Consider the following 24,957-nt stretch of genomic DNA (forward strand, 5'->3'; position numbering starts at 1 on the left):
CTGTTTCCTCGAAGCCACCTTTTATTTCAATCCATCCTGGCGAGGTGGTGCTTCATACCCGGGCTACCTTTTTACCTAAAATGGTCACGCCCTTCCATATATTCCAATCCATCACCTTTCCTACTTTCTGCGCTCCCCCACATCCCTTTAAGTAAGAGGAGAGACTCCACCTCCTGGACCCAAAAGAGCGTTGGCTTTTTATCTTGATCGTACTAAAGAATTCCGGGTGGATGATCTACTCTTTGTGAATTATGTGGGTTCAAAGAAAGGTCGGGCAGTGCAGAAGAAACCATCTCTAGATGGGTTGTGCTCTGCATTAAAAAGTGCTACACATTGGCTAAGAAGCAACCCCCGGAGGATTTGCGTGCTCACTCCACCAGAATAACAGCTACCGCCATTGCCTTGGCACACAGTTACAGACCTGGACATTTGCGAAGTAGCAACATGTTCGTCATTGCACACATTCACCAAACACTACTGCCTGGACAGTCAGGTCCTTAGGGATGGGTACTTTGCCGGTTCAGTCCTGCAGGACTTCTAGTTTGAGCTTGGTTTCATGACCCACCTCCGGGGATGGTATTGCTTATCTATCTGTTCTAAAGTAAGTAATCTGCACCTAGAAGTCTCTATCAGATGAACAAGTTATACTTATCTTCGGTAACAAGTTATCTGGTAGAGACATATTCTAATTGCAGATTCCTTACAGGCCACCCATCCTCCCCATTCTGTGAACTGATTTCTAGGGACAGGGGGAGACCCTGTTAGGTCCCTTTTAGGGCTCTAGTTCTGGCACACCAGAGTCCGTGTTCTTCATGACTCCATGCTTCTGGTGTGGAAAGCTGTGAAAAACAGTCGTCAGCATGGCAGAGTGGCATCTAAATACAACCCGTGGCATCATATTTGGCAACCATGATGCCAATGACAGATGTGGAGTCGACCAACGCCACCTAACGGCGCACAGGGGTACTGCTCGAAGAAAAATCTCCAGATCCAGACTGACTCCTGGGGGAAGTTTTAAGGTGAGTAATTTACAACTAGAATGTCTCTACCAGATAATTAATTACCGAAGGCAAGTAATTTGTTCCTCTGGACTTATTAGCTTTTGTTGTCCTATTTGTAAATAGATCTCAGCCAGTGAGGCAGTGGCTCCACACAGAAAAAAACACACATTTCCACTCTAAATCTGACTCCTCACCTCCCTTCCCTTGTGACCCTGTGTAGGAAGCTGGCTCTGTATATACTATATCAAAATGAGATATAGTGTGCACAGAGTCCAGGGGTTCCCCAGATGCTTAACAGAGGCTAGAGTAGATAAAACTAATGCTTTCTTTTGTGGTAGTGTTTTCGAGCAGTTAGGCTTATCAGAGGGTAGTGAAAAGCATTTGTTGTACACACGCAGAGAATAAAAGAAGCACTCACGCAATGACTTAACTCTACAGGGAGTGCAGAATTATTAGGCAAATGAGTATTTTGACCACATCATCCTCTTTATGCATGTTGTCTTACTCCAAGCTGTATAGGCTCGAAAGCCTACTACCAATTAAGCATATTAGGTGATGTGCATCTCTGTAATGAGAAGGGGTGTGGTCTAATGACATCAACACCCTATATCAGGTGTGCATAATTATTAGGCAACTTCCTTTCCTTTGGCAAAATGGGTCAAAAGAAGGACTTGACAGGCTCAGAAAAGTCAAAAATAGTGAGATATCTTGCAGAGGGATGCAGCACTCTTAAAATTGCAAAGCTTCTGAAGCGTGATCATCGAACAATCAAGCGTTTCATTCAAAATAGTCAACAGGGTCGCAAGAAGCGTGTGGAAAAACCAAGGCGCAAAATAACTGCCCATGAACTGAGAAAAGTCAAGCGTGCAGCTGCCACGATGCCACTTGCCACCAGTTTGGCCATATTTCAGAGCTGCAACATCACTGGAGTGCCCAAAAGCACAAGGTGTGCAATACTCAGAGACATGGCCAAGGTAAGAAAGGCTGAAAGACGACCACCACTGAACAAGACACACAAGCTGAAACGTCAAGACTGGGTCAAGAAATATTTCATGACTGATTTTTCTAAGGTTTTATGGACTGATGAAATGAGAGTGAGTCTTGATGGGCCAGATGGATGGGCCCGTGGCTGGATTGGTAAAGGGCAGAGAGCTCCAGTCCGACTCGGACGCCAGCAAGGTGGAGGTGGAGTACTGGTTTGGGCTGGTATCATCAAAGATGAGCTTGTGGGGCCTTTTCGGGTTGAGGATGGAGTCAAGCTCAACTCCCAGTCCTACTGCCAGTTCCTGGAAGACGCCTTCTTCAAGCAGTGGTACAGGAAGAAGTCTGCATCCTTCAAGAAAAACATGATTTTCATGCAGGGCAATGCTCCATCACACGCGTCCAAGTACTCCACAGCGTGGCTGGCAAGAAAGGGTATAAAAGAAGGAAATCTAATGACATGGCCTCCTTGTTCACCTGATCTGAACCCCATTGAGAACCTGTGGTCCATCATCAAATGTGAGATTTACAAGGAGGGAAAACAGTACACCTCTCTGAACAGTGTCTGGGAGGCTGTGGTTGCTGCTGCACGGAATGTTGATGGTGAACAGATCAAAACACTGACAGAATCCATGGATGGCAGGCTTTTGAGTGTCCTTGCAAAGAAAGGTGGCTATATTGGTCACTGATTTGTTTTTGTTTTGTTTTTGAATGTCAGAAATGTATATTTGTGAATGTTGAGATGTTATATTGGTTTCACTGGTAATAATAAATAATTGAAATGGGTATATATTTGTTTTTTGTTAAGTTGCCTAATAATTATGCACAGTAATAGTCACCTGCACACACAGATATCCCCCTAACATAGCTAAAACTAAAAACAAACTAAAAACTACTTCCAAAAATATTCAGCTTTGATATTAATGACTTTTTTGGGTTCATTGAGAACATGGTTGTTGTTCAATAATAAAAATAATCCTCAAAAATACAACTTGCCTAATAATTCTGCACTCCCTGTAGACCAATGGTTTTTATATAGCAAAAATATATTTTCTCAATTTATTTTTAGAGCCATAAGATTAGAGTTGCACGTAAGTACTTCAATAGTTTTGTATTTCTCACATGTATTAATAGCACTTTGTTTGAAATCGATAAGTTATACAGTTTTTGAAATGTTGGCAATTATCTGTTTTAAAAGTTGACAGTGCAATTTTCGGAAACAGTTCCTGGGGGAAGGAAAGTTAGATCAATTTGCAGGTAAGTACAACACTTACAGTTCCATTCTCCGGAGGTCAGGAAGTCCACAGGTTGAGGTTCAAGTTAACCTCAAACACCCACCACCAGCAGCACGGGGCTGGCCGGGTGCAGAGGTCAGAGTGTAGGCAAAATTAACATGGGCTCCTATGGAGACTGGTGGCACTCGGTTTCAGATCTGCAGGCAGGTAAGTACCTGCATCTTCGGAGGGCAGACTTGGGGGGGTTTAGAGGAGCACTTGGGTGGGGGTGCAAGTAGGGACCAAACATACACTGGCGCTGGCGCGGCTGGGTGCAAGGTGCAAACAAGATGTCAGGTCTCCAATCATTCTCTATCAGGGGGCCCCGGGGGTCACTCAGAGGCTGCAGGCGCGAGGTTCATGAGTTCGTCTCGAACAAACCACAGGCTGGACAGGATGGAGGGCCGCCTGCTGAACGTTACTGCACTGTAGGTCGGGTTCTCCAAGGCCTGGGGGCTGCGGGTGCAGTGTCTTTAGGCATCGGATATGTTTGACTTGAGCTTTTGCCTCAGAGGGGTCCTCGGGATTCCCTCTGCAGGTGTCGTCATGGAGGGGTGGAGAGGTCAACCCAAAGTGGGCACTTGCTCAGAATCGCTTGGGGATCCTCTCTAGCTGGTTGGACCACATGGACATGAGCCGTGGACATCGGGTGCCGAGTGGTCACGACTCACGCATTCGTAGTGGGGTTGAAGTCCTTGGTTGTTGCTTCTTTTTTAGGCAGGGCTGCTGCCCACAGGAGTTCTTGGTTCTTTTGGGTGCATGGCAGTCCTCTGGAGCTTAGCAGAGGTTGCTGGTCCAGCTGGGTGCATTGCTGGGCTTGTGCAGGTTCTTTGATGCAGGGGCATGCCGGTAGGGCTGAGGCCTAGTAAATTGTCGTCTTCCTCCTTCTCTGCTAGGGATTTCAGCTATGCAGTCCTTCTTCTTCTTGTCAGGTCACCAGGAATCTGGTGAGCTGGGTTCAGGGAAGCCTTTAAATACAAGATTTAGGGGTGTAACAGGGGTCAGAGGGCAGTAGCCAATGGCTACTGTCCCTGAGAGTGGCTACACCCATCTTGTGCCCACTCCCTTTGGGGACGGGGGTACAAACCTAACACTATTGGTCCCTGTCCTCTGAACCAAGATAGAGGATTCTGCAGGGAGGCGGTCACCTCGGCTCTGGACACCTTAAGGGTGGTTCTAGCTGGGGTAGTCACTCCTCCCTGTTTTCCCTAATTTTCCTGCTGGACTTGCTGCCAAAAGTGGGGCTTTGTCTGGTGGGGGCGATCAACTCCACTGGTTGGAGTGCTCTTGGGCACTGTAAACTGAGGCTTGAGCCTTTGAGGCTCACTGCCAGGTGCTACAGTTCCTGCAGGACGACGGTGTGAAGCACCTACACCCAGGACAGGCTTTGTTTCTGACCACCGAGAGCACAAAGACTCTCACCCCATGTAGTCAGAAACTTGTCTGAAAGTGGCAGGCTGGCACCGGTCCTGCACAGGTCCTGCACTAGCAGTTGGGTTGACATTCAGGGGGCATCTCTAAGAGGTCCTCTGAGTGCATTTTTCAATAAATCCCACACTGGCGTCCGTGTGGGTGTATTGTGCTGAGAAGTTTGATATCACATTTTCCAGTATTCAGTGAAGCCATTATGGAGCTGTGGAGTTCATAATGTCAAACTCCCAGACCATATACTCAGTATGGCTACACTGCACTCACATGTATAAGAATGGACTTAGACACTGTAGGGGCATATTGCTCATGCAGCTATTCCCTAACCTATGGTATAGAGCACCCTGCCTTATGGCTTTAAGGCCTGCTAGAGGAATGTCTCACCTATGCCACAGGCAGTGGTTTGTTGGCATGGCACCCTTAGAGGGGTGCCATGTCAACTTTGCCCTTTTCTCCCTACCAGCACACACAGGTCGCAATGGCAGTGTGTATGTGCCTGGTGAGGGGTCCCCCATGGTGACATAATACATGCTGCAGCCCTTAGGGACCTTCCGTGGCCACAGGTCCGTTGGTACCAGGGGTACCTTTTACAAGGGACTTAACTATGTGCCCTGGCTGTGCCAATTGTGAAAACAAAGGTACAGATTTTGGGAAAGAACACTGATGATGGGGCCTGGTTAGCAGGATCCCAGCACCCTTTCAATCAAGGTTGGCATCAACACTAGGCAAAAAGTGGGTGGGGGTAACCATGTCTATAGTGGCACTTTCCAACACCCTGGCTCTGTGAATGTGTGACCCTGTTTCCAGCATAACAGTCAAAGTTTCCTTGACCATGAAATTAAGGCATCTCACCCAAGCTAAAGGTGGAGTTTAGTGTGGAAGTAGGGGGTGGATTCATTCTAAGCACACTCCTGCCATCTAGGGTTAGGAGATGTTGCAGGTTGTTTTTCGAAGTACAAGTTTGTTTCGAGACGACTTGTGATAATTCCCTAAAATCTAAAATATGGTAGGCCATAGATACCCCCTTGAATTGTTTGTTTCCTGCCATCAATTCAGTCGGGCGTTTGGAGCTCCAGGACCATCGAGCTACAAGGCTACCATTCTTTTGACTCTGGTGACTGGAATCACCTTCTACAGCTTCAGAGAACACCTTCATCAGCCGATTACTTGAATTCGATCACACTTTTTTCTCTGTGCAATGGATTAGAGTTTTTTTTCTCACCATCAGGTCTTATGAGAATGACTCTTACAAGGTGAGTTATGGAGAGCACGGGTGGAGAGCAACAGGTTTGCACCATGTGCAACGGTAAGTTCCTGTGATCGGACCAACACTGGAATTGTGAGATTTGCTTGCACAGGTATCACAAGGAATCACGCTGTTTGGTCCATCAGACCTTCAAGAAAAAAGGCAGGCACAGACAAGAACGTTAATGGGTGCATTATAAATAAATCACGAGGACCCTACTAAGACACTGCTGGCTTTCAAAGCCGAGGACATTGAGAGAACCTACTTAAAATGGGAGCTCCAGTTTGGTATTTCAACAGATCAGCTAAATTGGAGTCCTGAAACACTCTTCTCAGAGTGCTCAGACAGTGAGGAGGGACATTCTTCAAGGTTCCTAAACTGCTCCCAGGAAACAGACTTCCCCAAAGATAGTGACACTTGCCATGCGATCTGAGTATCATCCTTTGGACTCAGCCTTGACAAGTCTCGAAACCAGGGAAAGCACAGGAACTTGAGAGAGCCAGCCTTCAAGCCAGACTATCACAAAGGAACCTTAACAGTCCTGTTTGGCTTTTGTCTCCTAGAACATAAAGACACTGACAGACAATCTCTGCTCAGGTATGCCCCAATGCGAGGGCACATAGCCTCTAAGTAGCCACGCTTTTGCTGACTATTTCAGTGCCAAAGTCAACTGTGGAACAGTTGTGATGCCAGCCTTAATGTCTAGTGACCTTTCCTCAGTCATAGAGCTGCCAGAACAGTCTGATCTCTGGCAGAGGAAGATCTACATTTATCCTCGGTTTGTGAAGATTTTGCCTTGACCTCCACAACAAGAAGCAGATCGAACACCTCTGAAGAAGTGGAACCTCACTATCAAGGAAGCAATCTCTGGGTAGCTGCACACTTTTCCTATACCAAGGAACACAGACAGACTGCACTGACTCAGACCAGGATGTGAGTTTAAACCACAAGACCCATACTAAGAGCATCTCTTGACAGATGATGGGATGATCCGTTGCAGGATTACATTGTGGACCCTCAAGATGCTAATGCTTTTGAGGCCTTCCCAGTGAAGGCGTCACCTTCAGATGATACAACAACATATCACGTGGTCATTCAGAGCAGCAAATCACCAAAAGCTGAAGCTGCATGTCATTGAGGAAGAAGAGAACTTCTTTGTATAGATTGTTATAAAGACCTAGGGGTTAATACCGTGTCTATCCATGCTTAAGAGCGTGAAAAAATGTGTGGGGAAAATGTTAGAGTGGTTACGCATAGGGTAGAAAAGAAATATAAGCCAGCACATGATGACCCACTCTACGTCAAGTGTCAGCTGACTCCCTGGAAGTGCACACTAATAGGAAGAGAGCCTTTGTCCTAGAAACCTTACATGCACCACCTTTAGACAGAGAGCCAGAAGATCGATGCAGCAGGGAAAGGTTTTGCAGTGGGAGCTGCGCACAGTAACACATAATACACTCTGTCGACCTCTTGTCAAGGTGTGGCATACCATTATGAAGAAATGGAGCAAATGGTAATTATCCCCTTGATGCTTACTGAGACAGAGTCTTGCTGCAAGAAGGAAAGATTCTATCTAAAGCGCTTGTTTGCTGTGCAGGCACAGCCTCTAGGTAGATGAACACTACTGTCCTCCTCAGAAGGCATGCCTGGATTCGGGTGTCCGGATTATGTCCTGAAGTTCAGTAACATAACGTTAACTCTCCCTTTGAAGGTGAAGATCAGTTTAGCCCACACGATGATGGATATAGCAAAGAAGGACAGGTATACAGTGAAAGCCTAGTAAAACCAGTGTTCAATGGCATGTGTGGCTGTAGATCCCCATGCTTCATACTTCTGCCATCTAGTGTTGAGTCCGGATGTGTACAGGTTGTTTTTCTTCAAAGAAGTTGTGAGAGTCATGAGTTAAAGTGACCCCTCCTCTTGGTGATACTGTGCATGGGCATCGACTCCACTGCTAGATTGTTTTCTTTCCGCCATCTGGTTCAGTTGTGTTCTTAGATGCTCTGGTCGAGACCGTTTTGGGCTGCCTTCAGAACAACTGACAGTCCCATACTTGTCAGCATTGTTTTCCTTTGCGTTCCATTTTCATACAGCGAACACAAGAAGCAAATCTCCCTTCGTCGGGTCGACGACTTTCTTTCCCGGTCTTTGAGCCTTGCCCGGTCGACTTCCATTATTTCATAGCTCGGTACGCATAAGAAATGCACTGCTGGTGGAACTGACACCTTTCCGATTTTGACCCAGGTATCACTCCAAATATTACCACGCAGGCCTCAACTCCGTTTGCAACCTCTGATTATCGCCTGATCGCAGCGAATAAAATTGTGAGGCCTGTTGATCGTTTTGATCAAAGAAAACACTACAGCATCATCGAGCATGCCAGAAAGAAATATAGCAAAAACAACTAGAAGAGACACCAGACATCTTCGGTTTCAAAGACATCGAGCTGCAGGAAGAAATCCATGAAGCTTCTGTGGTGGAAGAGGAGGCCTTATCGATGTCAGACTCCGAATCTGCCTCCCAGAATGAGACCACAGTGCAGGCACAAGAAGTTCCATTGGTGCAGCACACAGTGAGTACAAAAGCCCATATTACACCTGCCAATATCATTCAGCTATGACTGAACAAAAGGCTACTGGGCCACCACTGCCATCTGGCCATGGTCAGCACCGAACAGTTGCCAAGGATGCCTCGCCTTTCAGCTTGGCACTTAAGGCCAAGCATACAGACTCCACCCATAAAATGGCTCCAAAGGTTTTGACATCGACCCATCCAAACCTGCCTTCAGTTCCCGGCAACATCAGCACCAACCATTTTGGCACCAAAACCTCTTCAGCATCGAAAGTTTTGACACTTTGTTTGAAAAGGACTGTTTTAGCACCAGAGCCTATCTTTCAAGCTTGGTCCAAAACAAAAGACCTCCTCACACGCAGTTGGACGACGCGCGGTAAGGTGGGGTTTTGTCCAGATTTAAAAAGCGCACGCAGTTTGTTGACACGCGGTGTGGCAAAAGAAATACGTGGAAGCTTTGTTTTAATTTGAATTTCGCGCCGTAAGCGTTATTCTCGGTGCACGCGGAGTAGCGTGTCCAACAGTGTTGTCTTGGTTGAAAGTTATTTTATCTCTTGCTGTAGATTTCATGACGCGCGCACTTTAAAGAACAGCAGTGCACTGTGCTTTGTCTGCATTTGAGCCATATTTAATTTTCACTGTGGTTTCTTGGTGCGTTTCTCAAGGGTGACATTCTTGTATATGGTGGATTTATGCAGCGCACGGGCGCACGGGTGATGACAATTCTACGTTGAAACAGTTTTAGCGCTGACCTTAGGTTTGACCCGTGGGCCAGTGAGAAAAGGGATTGGCAGCCCGTGGGAAGGGAGGTGACTGGGAGGCTGAGTGGGGGGGGGGTCCTCTGATGGTCCTTGTCTGTTAGCAATTTCTGCGTGAATCACAGGTTTGCTGGTTGCAATTTCCACCGTATTTCTAGCACTAAACAATATTGGTGGCTTCTTCAGGTCATTGATTTATGTGAGGTGGCACACAGGCTTAAGGTGGTTTTAATTTGTGGACATTTGGGAGAGTGTCTTATGGATCCCTGTGTTTGACTGTTTTGCATCTGATTTCTTTTCAGGTCGTACCCCCTCAAATTTTTTTTTTTTTAAATAGGGTGGGGTTATACTGTTAATTAGACAGTCCTTTACAATTGGTGCTAGCCATAAGAGCAGGTCAACATGCCACCTAAGAAGTCCTGCACCCAAAAAGGGAGGGAGCGCGACCCAGAGTTGTCCCAGCTGCTGAGATTAGTTTTGGAAAAATTGGGGAGCGAGGAATCCAGTGTGGCCATAGAGGCAACTAAAAAAGATCGGGGCAGTGAGAAGGGTTCCCGCCCTAAGCGGTCCGATGTGGCCCCCAGCGCGGCTTTCCCCCCAGTTAAACGTAGAAGGAATGCAAAAGCGCAGGTGCCGGCCACCATCATACTAACGCCCCCCGCAGCGGTCCCAGCCACCATCGTTCTGTCACTCCCTGCAGCAACTAGCCTTTCAGAATAGTTGATCGTGCCCGCTGCCGCGGCCCCGCCCACGCCACAAGTTCTTAACTCGGGCTCCACGGCCCCCTCAGGCGTGGGTATAGAAGGGGTCCTAGCAGATATTCGTAATTCCTTGGCGGCCTTAGCACCTACAGTTCAGCCCGGGCCATCTCCCACACCTCATCAGGGGGTAGCTTTTCCCGCGCCATCGGGTCCACCGCCTGTGGGCTTGCACGATTCTCGGGCGCAAGATCAAGAGCCATCCAGGCTGGCGCTAATGGAAGTTTCTAAGCTATTGGCCGGTATTAACGCACCGACTACCACCACCCACTACACCATGGGGGGGCGGACGTGTCATGGCAAAACACAGTAGCTGATTTAAAATGCCAGGTAGATTCCCTAGTTGCAGCGCACTCCTCAAACCCGCTGCAGTCCTCGAACAATAGCCCGTGTGTCGCCCCGGCACCGAGCATTTGTCTCCCATCACCCCCACCGGTTCAGGAAGTCCAGCCCAACTCAAGCAAGCTTCAGAGTCCGGACATCCCGGCCAAGGAAGGGACGACAGACTCGTTATTATCCAGACCAGGTAAGCTGGCCGCCCACGTTAGCGCAGAAACAAGGGAAAAAATATGGAAGGGAGACTTTGTGGACATTTTCTCTTTAATAAGGGCTAAAAGAAGGGAGATTGAAGTGAAGGAGAAGGAACATAAATCATCTTCCTATAGTGAAAGAAAGCCAAGAATTGAAGAAAACATCACAAATTGGCTATTTGGCTTTAATGTTTTTATGTCAATCCTGTTGGAAAAAAAAAGAGTTGGGCACCTCTTTGATTTATTATGGCAATAAGATATTGAAAGCTCAACACACGTACGGGAGGTCCGCCTGGTTGGAGTATGATAGGGATTTTCATTGGGCGAAAGTAGAGGATCCCTCCATTGGGTGGGATCAAACAGAAGTGAATGTGTGGCTCGAATGTGTTAACAACAAGGTCCCAGGGAGGCAGCCCTTTCGGCCCCAGTTGTCCGGTGAGAAGAAAGGGTCTTGCTGGGCATTTAACAGAAAGACATGTTCACGTCCCACAGGAACATGCAAATTCAAGCATAACTGTTCCTTTTGTGGACAGCCTTCCCATCCTGAATCCAAGTGTATTAAGAAATCTAAAGCGCGGGGTCGGGACCCCAGTAAACCATCAAATTGATTCTCCTCTCCCCGGTCAGGTTAGAAGCGTTACGCCCTTGGTTACAGGCTTACCCTTCTTTGGACGCGGCTTCGGTACCTCTTAACGGTTTTTCCTTTGGCTTCAGGATTCCCGCCCCTAATGTTTCTCCGGTAGATCACTGTAAGAACCTAATATCTGCCTTACAGAACACTTCGGTAGTTGGAAAAAAAATAGAGAAAGAGAGGTCCTTGCTTGCTGGTCCTTTTGGGTGCCCTCCACTATCTGGTTTTGTGTGTTCCCCGTTGGGGGTGGTTCCTAAAAAGGAAGCAGGTCAGTTCAGATTGATCCACAATCTTTCAGCCCCTCGGGGGTCATCAGTTAACGACGCCATCGATCCGCAGCTATGTTCAGTTCGTTACGCGTCAGTGGATAATGCGGTTGAGAAAGTGAGAGCGCTGGGCCAGGGGTCTATGTTAGCAAAAACCGACATTGAGTCTGCCTTCCGTCTGCTTCCCGTGCACCCCGAGGACTACCACCTGCTGGGTTTTCAATTCAGGGGGGAGTATTACTTCGACCAATGCATGCCCATGGGTTGCAGCATATCTTGCAGTTATTTCGAGCAATTCAGCTCCTTTCTTCAATGGGTATTCTCACAATGTACGGGACCCCGGGAGGTCATTCATTACCTGGACGACTTCCTGATTCTGGGACCCCCCAATTCTGACAGGTGCAGGTGGGCCCTTCAAGCTTTAATCGCTTTGTTCGAAGAATTTGGGGTTCCTTTGGCCCCCGAGAAAACGGTCGGCCCTTCTACTTGCATCACTTTCCTAGGGATTGAAATTGACTCCATGGCCGGGGAGTGCCGCTTGCCTTTGGATAAACTGTTGGCTTTCAAGGAGTCCATTAAGGCTATATTGTCTCAAGAAAAGGTGACCCTGCACCAACTTCAGGTACTGGTGGGTCACCTGAACTTTGCACTAAGAATCATCCCCATGGGTCGCCCCTTTTCTAGGCCAATAGCTTGCTCAATGACGGGGCTAAAAGAAAAACACCACCACGCCCGGCTATCTAGAGAGGTTAGGGACGACCTGAGGTTGTGGGATCTGTTCCTTAGGACATTCAACGGGTCGGTCATTTGGCCGCAGAAAGCAATACCCAGCCCTACGCTAGGCCTATACCCTGACTCCGCGGGTAGCATAGGCTTAAGGGCAATTTTGGGCCCATTATGGTGTAGGGCAGACTGGCCTAGAGATTGGGTCATGTGGGGTTGGACCAAGAATATAGCGTTCTTAGAATTATTCCCAATCGTGGTCGCCGTAAACATCTGGGCAAAGGAGTTCAGGAACAGGGTGGTAATTTTCTGGTCTGATAACATGGCGGTTGTGGATGTTATCAACCGCCAAGGGGCTTCATGCCCTTTGGTTTTGCGCCTTTTGAAACACCTGATTCTGGCTTGTCTTCAGCACAACATCACGTTCAAGGCGAAGCACATGCCTGGGGTGCATAACAACGCAGCTGACGCATTGTCTCGTTCATTAATGCAGGATTTTTTGCGGTATCACCCCCAGGCGAAGGAGAAGATGACAGAGTTCCCAGAATCTCTGTGGAAGATTGGTGCCCCTCCCTCCCAGACTTAGTAGCATCATCCTTGGCCCCACGCACAAAAACAGCTTATGAGAACAGTTTTTTACTTTACAGGCGATTCTTGCGTGCTCGGCATATTGCAGACACATTTTCTGAGCCAGCAATGGGGGCGTTCCTTAAACGTCTGCGTAGCCTAGGGCGTCCTGTGTCATGCGCGAAGGCCCACTTGGCGGCGATACGTTTCTTCGCAAAAATAGTTAAATTGGAGAGGCCTCTGAATACTTTTATCATAAAACAGGCCTTGAGGGGTTGGGCCAAGGGATCCCCGGGTAGCTCTGATGCCAGGCGTCCCGTCACCCCTCCTTTGCTAGAAAGGATTTTAAGGGCGCTCCACACCGTCTGCTCTTCACCCACCGAGGCGGCGCTTTTCGCCGCGGCCTTCACTTTGGCCTTTTACGGGGCTTTCCGCATCAGCGAGTTGGTAGGCTCTTCCAAGGGTGACTACTTGGGGGGCCTACAGCAGAAAGACGTAATGGTTTGCAAGGGGGCGCTATAAATTATGTTGCGTAAATCAAAGACCGACCAGCTGAAGAAAGGAACACACATCACACTCAGTGAGGCGCCTGGTTCCCCCTTATGCTCTGTGTTAATCACAAACAATTATATGGCGGTGCGCCCTATGGCTGAGTCTCCGGCCTTCTTCATTCACCCATGCGGAGACTGCCTGTCACGCTACCAGTTCGCGGAAGTCTTTAAATTGTCCCTGAAATCAATCGGAGTGGATCAGCAAGGATACTCATCCCATTCCTTTAGAATTGCCGCAGCCACGGTAGCAGCGGCAGCAGGCATATAGGTCGTTGGGCTTCGGAATGTTACAAACGTTACATCAGGCCAGAGTTTGTGTAACAGGGACTGGGTTGCTCAGTGGTGATGTCTCACGCGCATGTTTCTTTTCTTTCAGTCAAATGCCTCAGCGAGTAGTCTGGGTATTGGGCCATTCATTTGTCCGTCGGGCGGCATACCGGTTGCAACAGCTCCGTGGGTCGAAACCGGCAGACTTGCACAGCGTGGCTTTTCGGTGGTGCGGCACTGGCGGAGGAGGCATCACCCAGCTGCAACATTTGGTCGAATTGGCGAGTAGTCGAGGGGGACTGCAGTCTCCGGATCTAATCATCATTCACTTGGGGGGCAATGATTTAGTGAGTTTAGGCCGAAAAACCCTTATGGAGACTGTATTCCTTGAAATCACAAAAGTGGCAAAGCAATTCCCAGGGGCAGCATTTGCCTGGTCACACATGGTTCCACGTCGTAAGTGGGGGGACAGGGTTAAGATCTCGAACCATCAATGTGTCAGTTCGCCGGCTTAATGCCGAGATGGCAAAGCTCTGCCCAGGCCCTGGGCGCCTATGGAATATCCCCCACAAACTGCTGAAAGGCATGCACATGTTTCACAATGACCAAGTGCATTTGTCTGACGAGGGAACCGATCAATTTATCCGCGACATGTGGGGTTTTGCCCGCAGCCTCTTTTTGGGAGGGGAGGGCGAAGGACCTTTGGGACCCTGCTCGCCCTTGTGGCAGAAATTGAGATAAAAAATGTGACTAGAAACAATAGGAGGGGGTCCCCAAGGTGGGGCCCCCAGGAGGACATCTGGGATAGGATCCTGAGGTTCTGAGCCAACCAGCGGATGTACACACCAGATCAGGGGGTTAGAGACCTCAGATCGCTGGGGGAGAACATGGGGCTCCAGCTCTTGGCTCCCCCCATTACACCCCAGGGCTGATTGGTGTTTGCAGGGGGGGCGGAACCCTAAACTGGAGGACAAGGTACCGGGTAGTCAGGGTAACCGTCACTCCTACGGATACAGGTGAGACACGGGTCACCTGTGTGGTCCAATATGGTGGTTCAGGACAGGAAGGGATCCTGTCACATTGGTTATGGTCACAATTAATTTCTCAGTAACATGTAAATAAAAATATTTTCTTTATTGACTAACCTTGTTATACTTGCTATTTGATGTTTGGCTTGTTGAAGTTATGAGTTATTTTATATGATGACTTTTTGAAAATAAAAGATACTTCTTCCAACGAATAAAGCTTGTCGTCTCGTGCATTCCTGGCGGGGGGAGTGTGGGCTACCTGGAGGCCTCTGGATCCTAGAGTAGAGCGCTCCCCCCCCCCTAGTGGGGGGGCGCAGCCCGTTAGGGGACGGGGCCTCCGAGGCCCTGGGGCACTCCCCCCCCCTCCTTTTCCTCCCTGCCGGGGGTGCAGGAGTCGGCCGGATTTCCGCCCTGACGCCTCGCGAGGCGTTGGGGCGGAAGTCATGCCACAGGGGGCATGTCGTGGGGCCGACGTTGGCCGACCGCTGGTTCCAGCCGCCGCGCATTGGTGGGGGGCTATTTAAAACCCCCTCCCCCCCCCCCCCAAAGAAGGATAAACATTCTTTACTTGTGTGCGGCGGCGGGACCTGGCGTGCGGCCCGCGTTTGTCCCACCCACCCTCTCCTTTATGTTAGTAGTTTGGAAGGAAGTTGGGAAATTGAGATGAAAAATGTGACTAGAAACAATAGGAGGGGGTCCCCAAGGTGGGGCCCCCAGGAGGACATCTGGGATAGGATCCTGAAGTTCTGAGCCAACCAGCGGATGTACACACCAGATTAGGGGGTAAGAGACCTCAGATCGCTGGGGGAGAACATGGGGCTCCAGCTCTTGGCTCCCCACATTACACCCCAGGGCTGATTGGTGTTTGGAGGGGGGGGCGGAACCCTAAACTGGAGGACAAGGTACCGGGTAGTCAGGGTAACCGTCCCTCCTACGGATACAGGTGAGACACGGGTCACCTCTGTGGTCCAATATGGTGGTTCAGGACAGGAAGGGATCCTGTCACATTGGTTATGGTCACAAGTAATTTCTCAGTAACATATAAATAAAAATGTTTTCTTTATTGAATAACCTTGTTATACTTGCTATTTGATGTTTGGCTTGTTGAAGTTATGAGTTATTTTATATGATGACTTTTTGAAAATAAAAGATACTTCTTCCAACAAATAAAGCTTGTCGCCTCGTGCTTTCCTGGCGGGGGGGAGAGTGGGCTGTCTGGAGGCCTCCGGATCCTAGAAGTTGTGAGAGTCATGAGGTAAAGTGACCCCTCCTCTTGGTGATACTGTGCATGGGCATCGACTCCACTGCTAGATTGTTTTCTTTCCGCCATCTGGTTCAGTTGTGTTCTTAGATGCTCTGGTCGAGACCGTTTTGGGCTGCCTTCAGAACAACTGACAGTCCCATACTTGTCAGCATTGTTTTCCTTTGCGTTCCATTTTCATACAGCGAACACAAGAAGCAAATCTCCCTTAGTCGGGTCGACGACTTTCTTTCCCGGTCTTTGAGCCTTGCCCGGTCGACTTCCATTATTTCATAGCTCGGTACGCATAAGAAATGCACTGCTGGTGGAACTGACACCTTTCCGATTTTGACCCAGGTATCATTCCAAATATTACCACGCAGGCCTCAACTCCGTTTGCAACCTCTGATTATCGCCTGATCACAGCAAATAAAATTGTGAGGCCTGTTGATCCTTTTGATCAAAGAAAACACTACAGGATCATCGACCACGCCGGAAAGAAATATAGCAAAAAGAACTAGAAGAGACACCAGACATCTTCGGTTTCAAAGACATCGAGCTGCAGGAAGAAATCCATGAAGCTTCTGTGGTGGAAGAGGAGGCCTTATCGATTTCAGACTCCGAATCTGCCTCCTAGAATGAGACCACAGTGCAGACACAAGAAGTTCCATTGGTGCAGCACACAGTGAGTACAAAAGCCCATATTACACCTGCCAAAATCATTCAGCTATGACTGAACAAAAGGCTACTGGGCCACCACTGCCATCTGGTCATGGTCAGCACCGAACAGTTGCCAAGGATGCCTCGCCTTTCAGCTTGGCACTTAAGGCCAAGCATACAGACTCCACCCATAAAATGGCTCCAAAGGTTTTGACATCGACCCATCCAAACGTGCGTTCAGTTCCGGCAACATCAACACCAACCATTTTGGCACCAAAACCTCTTCAGCATCGAAAGTTTTGACACTTTGTTTGAAAAGGACTGTTTTAGCACCAGAGCCTATCTTTCAAGCTTGGTCCGAAACAAAAGACCTCCTCACAAGATAAAGAGAAAGGACATGGCCCCTAGTCCAATACTTCCATTTCTCCTCCACCTACTTCACCACACCATTCACACTCTGAAGCTGAAGATATAATAGGGGTAACTCAACTAGGATCTCCACAATTCAATGTAGGTGATGGGGAGGGGGATCAAGACTCACAGCAGACATTGACCCATCAGAGGATCCAGATTCATACCCACCTAAACCCCCTCCACCAGATGACACCACATCCTTCAATAAATCGGTAGCTAGGGTAGCTGCAAATCATCAGGTCCCATTGTACAAGGACCCTATAGAAGATGATTTCTTATTTGAAACCCTTTCCTCCACCAGTAGGGCATCTCAATATCTGCCCATGTTAAAGGGTATGGCGGCATGCAGGGTACATTTTTAAAGACCCTGTCCGTGCTCGAATATTTACACCTAGAGTTGTTAAAAAAAGAAAAAAAAAGCCAGCCCCTTCAGGTCCTGATTATATTAGAGGACAGATTCCTCCATACTCCCTTATAGTTTCAAATGCTAGTAAGCAAGCTAATTCCCAAACTTCTGGGATGCACCTCCTCTAGACAAAGAGTCAAAACTTATTGATGCAAAAGGGTTGTGGGTTCAAGCAGTCAATCGTTGGAGAATTGCCAACACCCAAGGACTGTTGGCAGGATACAACAGAGCACACTGGGATGAGATGGAAGATCTCATTCAATATCTTCCTGAAGTGCTTAAAAAGAAAGGACACCAGCTTGTACAAGAGGACAAGTTAATATCTAATAACTCTATTAGATGTGCTCTTGATGCGGCAGACACAGCTGCAAGGGCTTTAGACATTAGTGTCCTATTATGACGACATGCCTGGTTGCACATATCAGGTTTTAAATCTGAGGTTCAATAAATGCTTCTTAATTTCCCTTTTGATCAGGAATACCTTTTTGGTCCAGAGGTGAACCAAGCATTAGAAAAAATAAAAAAAGGCGCTGATGTTGCAAAGTCTATGGGAGAACTTCAAACTCCTGTTAGTCGAGGCACCTTTTGTAAACCTGCATTCATACAAAACAATAAGTAGACAACATTAGACTCCTCTACCTCTTTCAGGCAACAACACTCTGCATCCCCTTGTAGAGGTTTTTATGCAGACCTTTATAGGGGAAACAACTCGGTCGAGGAACAGGTGTCTCCACATGTACCTCCCCTTCCACTTAAAAGCAATGTCTTCTCATTCCCCCCCAATCACACAACACCTGTTGGGGGACACTTCCACCTATTTTTTCCCAACTGGCAAAATATATCAGACTAGTGGGTGTTGGATATCATCCAACGTTATTACAAGGAGCTCGTCAACACACCTCCAAACAAACCACCCAGAAAGCACAAACTCTGAATAACGTTTGCAACTGTTCAATCAAGAAGTACAAGCTGTCCTTCAGAAAGGAGCAATAGTTAGTTCCCATTCATCAAAAAGGAACGGGGGTATGTTCCCTATACTTTCTTATTCCCCAAAAAGTAATTCTTCGCCTAATTCTAGATCTCGGACTATTAAACCATTACATTTTGTCAGAACACTTTCATATGGTCACTCTCCTAGATATAAGACCACTGTTACAACAAGGAGACTTCATATCTGCTCTATATCTAAAGGATGCTTACTTTCACATCCTAATACATTCAGCACACAGGAAATATCTCAGATTCTTTATACAAGGCAGGTATTACCAGTTTGTTACTCCCTTTTGGAGTAAGAACTGCACCTCATGTTTTCACAAAATGTCTTGCAGTAGTTGCTGCACATCTGCACAGACAAAGTAGTCATGCCTTCCCATATCTGGACGATTTGCCTATTAAGTCCAGTTCACTGCAGCAGTGTCTTCACCATACACAAACAAACATTCATCTCCTTCATCACTTGGGGTTTAACATTAACATAAAGAAGTCTCACTTCCAACCATCTCAGATACAACCCTATTTAGGAACTGTTCTAAACACTAAATGAGGGTTAGCCTACCCAGTGCTCTCAGGATTCTCAATATAACAACTCTCTTGAGTCAAATACACCCCAAGCAGCAGATTCCAGTAAGAACAGTTTAGAGATTTCTAGGGATAATGGCATCTTGTATTGCAATAGTACCATATACATGCCTACACATGTGTCCGCTGCAGGATTGTCTGAAACACATTCATCATGGACTATACCCAACCTAGTGGTCAGCATTTACATCTATATTTTGTCTTGTAACTACTTCAGTCGTACCCTTGGCAGATAGTTTGCCAATTCGTACCTTAGGATGGTCATAAAAGCATTATCTCGGTTTAGTGAACTTCCTACTGAAATCATGTTTACATATTAATAACAATAGATATGTCAAACACTGTTGACCACTCACGTAAGACTCCAAACATATTATGAAGCAAGGGTCTGATAATTCCTTTGCAGCTTCCTGCATGGCAATGGCAACGTTTCTTTGGCACCCTTCATAGGCAAAACCCATGTTGTCTGTTACTGAGCTTTGCTTTGTAGAAGCAACATTAGCAATAAATTTAGATTCAATTGTCTTGTGAACTATGAACAAGAAAGTGTAGCAATTTAAAGAACATTGAAATGAATCCCCTTTTCCCCATGAAGACAGAAATATTAGAGTTTTACCATGCCTCTATGATTTTTTTCCTTATAACAGTGGTTAATAAAATGTGCGTCACAAGACAGTTGTTAATAAATTTGTCATAAATTCAGCTTGTCAGGCTATCCTCTCCGGCAGCTTTATGATTAGGTACTGTTTCAGTCACTGGTCGGTCATAGACACCTGTGGCATCGATACCCTGCAGAATCAATTTGTGTGTTTCAAAATAAATGTCCACAAAACAGCTTGAAATACACTTGGTTTTATTATTAAATCAGTCTCCTTGCGAGCTCAGATCCATTTCTCCAGTCCTAATTTTTTATTGATTGTACATGGTGGTGAAAAGATATCTTGTATTCGAATTATGAACGGAAACTCATAAGATTTGGAAAACAGGATTTTCTTAAATTCACGATTTATAGCCTACATTGTCAAATTATTATGACATGATAAAAATTCATCTTTGAAAACAACACCTTTAAATTGAGAGCAACAGACTATTATTAAACAGATATACATTGCCAAAAATGTATCCTAGAATTACCGGATCTAGTGTTTTTTAATCATTAAGGTAGATATACCGAAAACTGCTGCCTTCCACTTAGACACAGAAATTTAGGTAAGGGGTCTGTAAATACAACTTTCTCTAATTAAAGAGAAGTCCTTGAAAGACAGTCAGTGGTACAGGTGCACTAAGAGTAACAATGTCAAGCCTAGATAAGGATCAGGTGCCTTGTTGCTGATAGAAGTGGTCCATGAGAAAGTTCCTGGTACTCCTTTTCTTCTCCCCTTTTCAGTGTCTTTTTTGTTAAACCTGTATGTGCTACACCAATTCGCACTTCAAATTGACCACTAAAATATTTGTATTCCTTGTTTTACAGCAAACGTACGGTGGCAGAGAAGTTTGTCTTTAGACCATTCCACTTGGAAGGTAGATTCTGAACTTGGAAATGAGCTGTATGAAAGATACTGGAAACTAAAATATGGAGACACATGCAGGTAAATAACTTAATGTACCTAGGTGCCACCTCCACATCAAATGCTTCACACAACTTCCTTCAACATTTTCTTTCTCTTTCCATTCCTCTCAATTACTGGTATGCCTTTTAGTTTTTACTATGTTTAATGCAGTTGGTTTCATTGTAATGCCATTGTAGTTTGGAACCCCGTAATGCTAATCCTAGTCACCTGTCCTTGCTGCAGATTGAAATCTACATATTATATTTTTTTGCAGAAGTGCACATCCTTCAGAGCAAGTCATGCACTAGACATTCAATCTTATTTTGCTTTCTCCAAAATTGAGAATATTTGGATAGTCTACTCTTTGGTGAGGCTACAAGACTTAAAAGTAAAATGTACTTTTCCAAGTTGTCTTGCACATCCATATGTTGACCATGACTCTTCTAGTTGTTCAGAATATTGTTTCAAGTAGATTGACTATTAGGATAGGATCTGACTAATTTACAATCAATTTTAATTGCAGATTTGTTTTTATCCTTGATGATTTTACCCTGATTAGGAAAAGTCCTAATCATTGCAAATTTGAAAAGGTGATGTAACGTACCTTTAATAGGTGACATAAAAAAGGAAACATTCATTAAAATCACAAATCTCAATTTTAAATGTTTTAACTTACCTGCTGACCCTCCAGTTCTACAGTCCAACACAAATTCTGATTGATACTTCTGACCACATATTTAACACGTTTTGAGGCTCCAGACTGGATCTGGAAACTCTTGTAACAGCTCCTTCCTGCCGGTAGGTGACACCATGTGCTTCGATTGTGACTGCTTCTCTTCTCTGGGCATGATGACACTGAACTGCAAATAGGCGCCAACCCTGCGCTCTTGCTCTGTTTCCATGCCCTTCTTTGTGGATTCAGATCTTTGCATTTACTAGTTTTGATTCCTATCAGCGCCCTATTGGTTAAAAATATTTTTTCAGTATGTAGGGATGTGACAAGTGAAGATGACAGGCTTTAAACCACATCATGCACCGAAAAACTTGCTAGGTGTGGACCCACACATCTGCTGCCTGTTGTGTCTTGGCTGCAAACATGGCCCTGATTCCTGTGACAAATGCTCACTGATGCATCTCAAAGCAGTCATGGAGCACAAAACCAAACATTACGTCACTACTCAGAAGGAGAGAGGGCCTTTCCTCACCCAGATCACGAAGATACAGCAGTTCTCCATCTTAAAGTAAGGCTTCGTTGAAGGAGAAGCTGAAAAAGAAACCTAGGAATCAATGAGGCGTTTCCATGTCCAGCTACGTCAGTTCTGGGAAGAGAGATCTCAGTCAACTCTCCAGAAAACTCGACCATGGCTTTGCCTCAGTCTTTGGATCTGATGCCAAATGTGGAGTCAATGTTTGTTGTTTCCAGGGTCTTTGTTGACTCTGCAACAGTTTGAGACTTTCAAGGAGGTCATGCTGTACATTTTCGTATTCACTGTGGCTGTCTGGCATGCCTTCTGGCCCCCAGAGGCCTTGTAGGGCCCCCCATTTAATCTCTGCCTGCAGACCATTCACCAGCACTGATTCACTCACACTCGAGAAGGTCAATCTGGTCTCCCTCTAGTGCTGGGCTGTTTGTTTACTCGTCTACTACAGGTCTTGACAATAGTTCGTCCACTTGCTTTGGTGGCTTCTGATCAGGATCTGTTTTTCTCTTTTCACTGGTTTTAGTGTCCTCTTCATTTATAGGTCGATCTATGTTACGCTTTATTTTAACAAATGCACAGCCAGGTATGGAGGAAGGTTCCCCCTCCTGTTTTGCCTCATCAGCAGCAATACATTAGGAGGATGGAGACTAGTTTTGAGCCTTACACATATGCCACTAAAGTTAGGTAGGCTGAAGAACATGATGAGAAAGAAAATGTTGAGTGAGAACTTGCTACCACCTCATTTTTTTTTTTAACACCTTTTGTCCTTTGTTTACAATTTGTTCTTGTTATACCCTCCCTTCCTCCTCCTTCCTGATTTCCCCATCCTTATACTACTGCCTTTTTCGATTGCCCCTTTTGCCTCCTACTTATTAATTATGCATGTACCGCTCTATCTCAGTTATACGTAAAGTGCTGTAAGACTGATCTGGTGACACAGCGCTATGTAAAACGTTCAAATAAATACCCTTTGGGACACAGCACGTGAATGTGCACCAAATCCTATTCTTTTCATTGATTAAAACCTGTCTAGTATTTGTGAATATTCTTGCATTATTTTTAGTTCAGAGGTACTCATAATTTAAAAAATAATGAAATCCTCATTTTAGTTTACCTAGCCATGCATAAGAGTTGGGGATAGCTCTATAGGCAGGCATTCTGGCTCTGTTTTTTTCATTCTGTCTAGGAGGTGCAAATTAAGGGCCTACATCTCTACTTCATGAAGAATGACTGTATTATTGCCTTGAATGGGCAAGTGATATATAGAAAAGTATATATTTGAGATCTTTGCAGGTAAATGTGTGTGTAACATAAACTTTACTTGCTGTATTGGAATACGAAAAACCACTCTGTCTCCTCCCTAAGCACCTTTCCCCACCACTGATGGCCTCCTGGTAAATGTTGATGCGCTTGAAAGAGATGCCCCTTGCAAGCTTGGACCATATTCTCTCCAGGGACAGAATTGCATCACATTTTTGTTCCTATGGGTGAAAGTCAATGATAGCTGCGATATAAATTCTGTTCTCTAGAGTAGCTAATAACATTAGGGCAAAACATGTTTATTTAAAACCTTCGTCTGATTTTCATACATATGCATGTATATTTTGATATTGTGATGTGCCATAAGATGAATTTGCAGGTTTGAGTTTGGATGATGCAGTTTTAATCAACATAAGAAATCCACTGATCTGTTTGTTTACACATATAATTTGTGCCTTTATTAAATCACTCAGGAAACATTTTTTGATCAGGACGAAGGATGTTGACCAGAAGAAAGTTGAGAAAGGTCCTTTTGCCTTTTTTTGGCCTCATTTGATTTCTGAGCCTGGATTTGCGCTAAACTTCAGTACCACTGCACTGAAAAACAGTACGGTAAGGAATTTCCTTTGTTGGGAGAAATAAATACATAGTAGCTCTGAACAGTATAAATCTGTTTATACATTATACTATAATATACAATTTTATGTAAAAACTGTTTTTAACATGTCTAAATGGCTAATTTTGAATAGCAAAATGTGTTGATTTAAATTGTTTATAGGTATACAGGGAAATCACTTTGGAGTAAAATTCTAATTACAATTAATGCATGTTATGGTAACACTTGCAAACTTGTGCTTGCTTATCCAGTGTTCTGGGTGTTAAACATTATCTGATATTGTGTGGACACTGTGATGAGAGTTTTGTGAGGTGTGTGTAATTTTTCTCATAATTATTTTTACATTTCCCCGTTGTGTCCCTCACTCGTCTATCATAATCTTTCTCCTCTATACATGTTTGGCTTCCTTTGCTGAATCTCCATTCTTGTCTCGTAATAAGTGCACACTTTCTTAGGTTTATTCTATCTTACTTTAAACTTGCATTCTCTTTTTGTTCCTTCCTGACCATCTCATGCCCAACAAGCATTAGAAATCTGACATTTGAACATTTGGAACAGACATTGATGCATTAGAGTGCACCATTCAAACATATGTTAAGCAGTATACGTGTTCAGGTGGGACAGAACAGAAAAACATACTCATTTGTCTATTGTAGTTCCCAAAAAGGAAGACCACACCTCAAAATGAGCCACACAGGTTGTGCAGTTTGGTAACTTTATTTGTGACTTGTAAGTGGATTTCATCATTCAGGGTGTTCATACAGAGTTGGCGTATTCTTCTCCTGAATATTTGAAACCGATTCCAATCTAATGTTTTGCAAAGGTGGAGATTTGTGTTTGACTGGTGCCATTGTTCAGTGTGTGAGTGATCTAAGCACATTGAAGACAAAAGATAATGAGCACACAAATAATATCTCATTCAGGCTTGCTTGGCTGATCTTGACACTTGTATATGTTTCACTGAAAGCTCCCTTTATGCTAATAACATTTTTTTTCTTTTGTGTTTGATGCTACTTGATAGCTCGTTTACTCAGGGTGTTCCTCAGCTTTGCCTTATAAGGATGATGCTAGCAAATCCTTTTGTAGTCTGGACAGTGTTATTTATTCTGAAGGTCCTTCACGTCACATGAGGGAAGCAGTAGTGATATTACAGCGCACGTTTTGTGATCATGATTTTAAATAAAAATGTTTCTTTCCTCTGCAACCCTACTTTTAGGTTAGGTATTTCACTTTGAGGAATCCATCCTCCTTGTTTGTGACAGTGCAACTTCTACCTCTATCCAGCTATCCCTCCCCACAGCCTGCGTTGGACCTGCTCACTAAATGGTAAATATTAAGCATGGCTCTTTTTGAATATATAGCTGTATATGCCTCTGTGCATGCTTTGAAGGTGCAACTCTACATGGTGAGCTGTGGAGTGCTATTTTAGGAAATGGGCCGGATACACAAGT

General features: G+C 45.5%; 1 protein-coding gene across 3 annotated transcripts in view; it reads left to right on the top strand.

Moving 5' to 3' along the window:
• Positions 1 to 24,957, top strand: part of TMEM131L (transmembrane 131 like) — a 522,596-nt gene that overhangs the window by 333,118 nt on the left and 164,521 nt on the right. For all 3 annotated transcript variants that reach the window (XM_069242819.1, XM_069242836.1, XM_069242829.1), the window contains exons 16-18: positions 20,350 to 20,467; positions 23,364 to 23,502; positions 24,723 to 24,832. In XM_069242819.1, coding sequence (XP_069098920.1) covers positions 20,350 to 20,467; positions 23,364 to 23,502; positions 24,723 to 24,832 — 367 coding nt within the window. The remainder of the gene's footprint in view (positions 1 to 20,349; positions 20,468 to 23,363; positions 23,503 to 24,722; positions 24,833 to 24,957) is intronic.

Source organism: Pleurodeles waltl, chromosome 1_2 (assembly GCF_031143425.1).
Source record: "Pleurodeles waltl isolate 20211129_DDA chromosome 1_2, aPleWal1.hap1.20221129, whole genome shotgun sequence".
NCBI classification, from domain to species: domain Eukaryota; kingdom Metazoa; phylum Chordata; class Amphibia; order Caudata; family Salamandridae; genus Pleurodeles; species Pleurodeles waltl.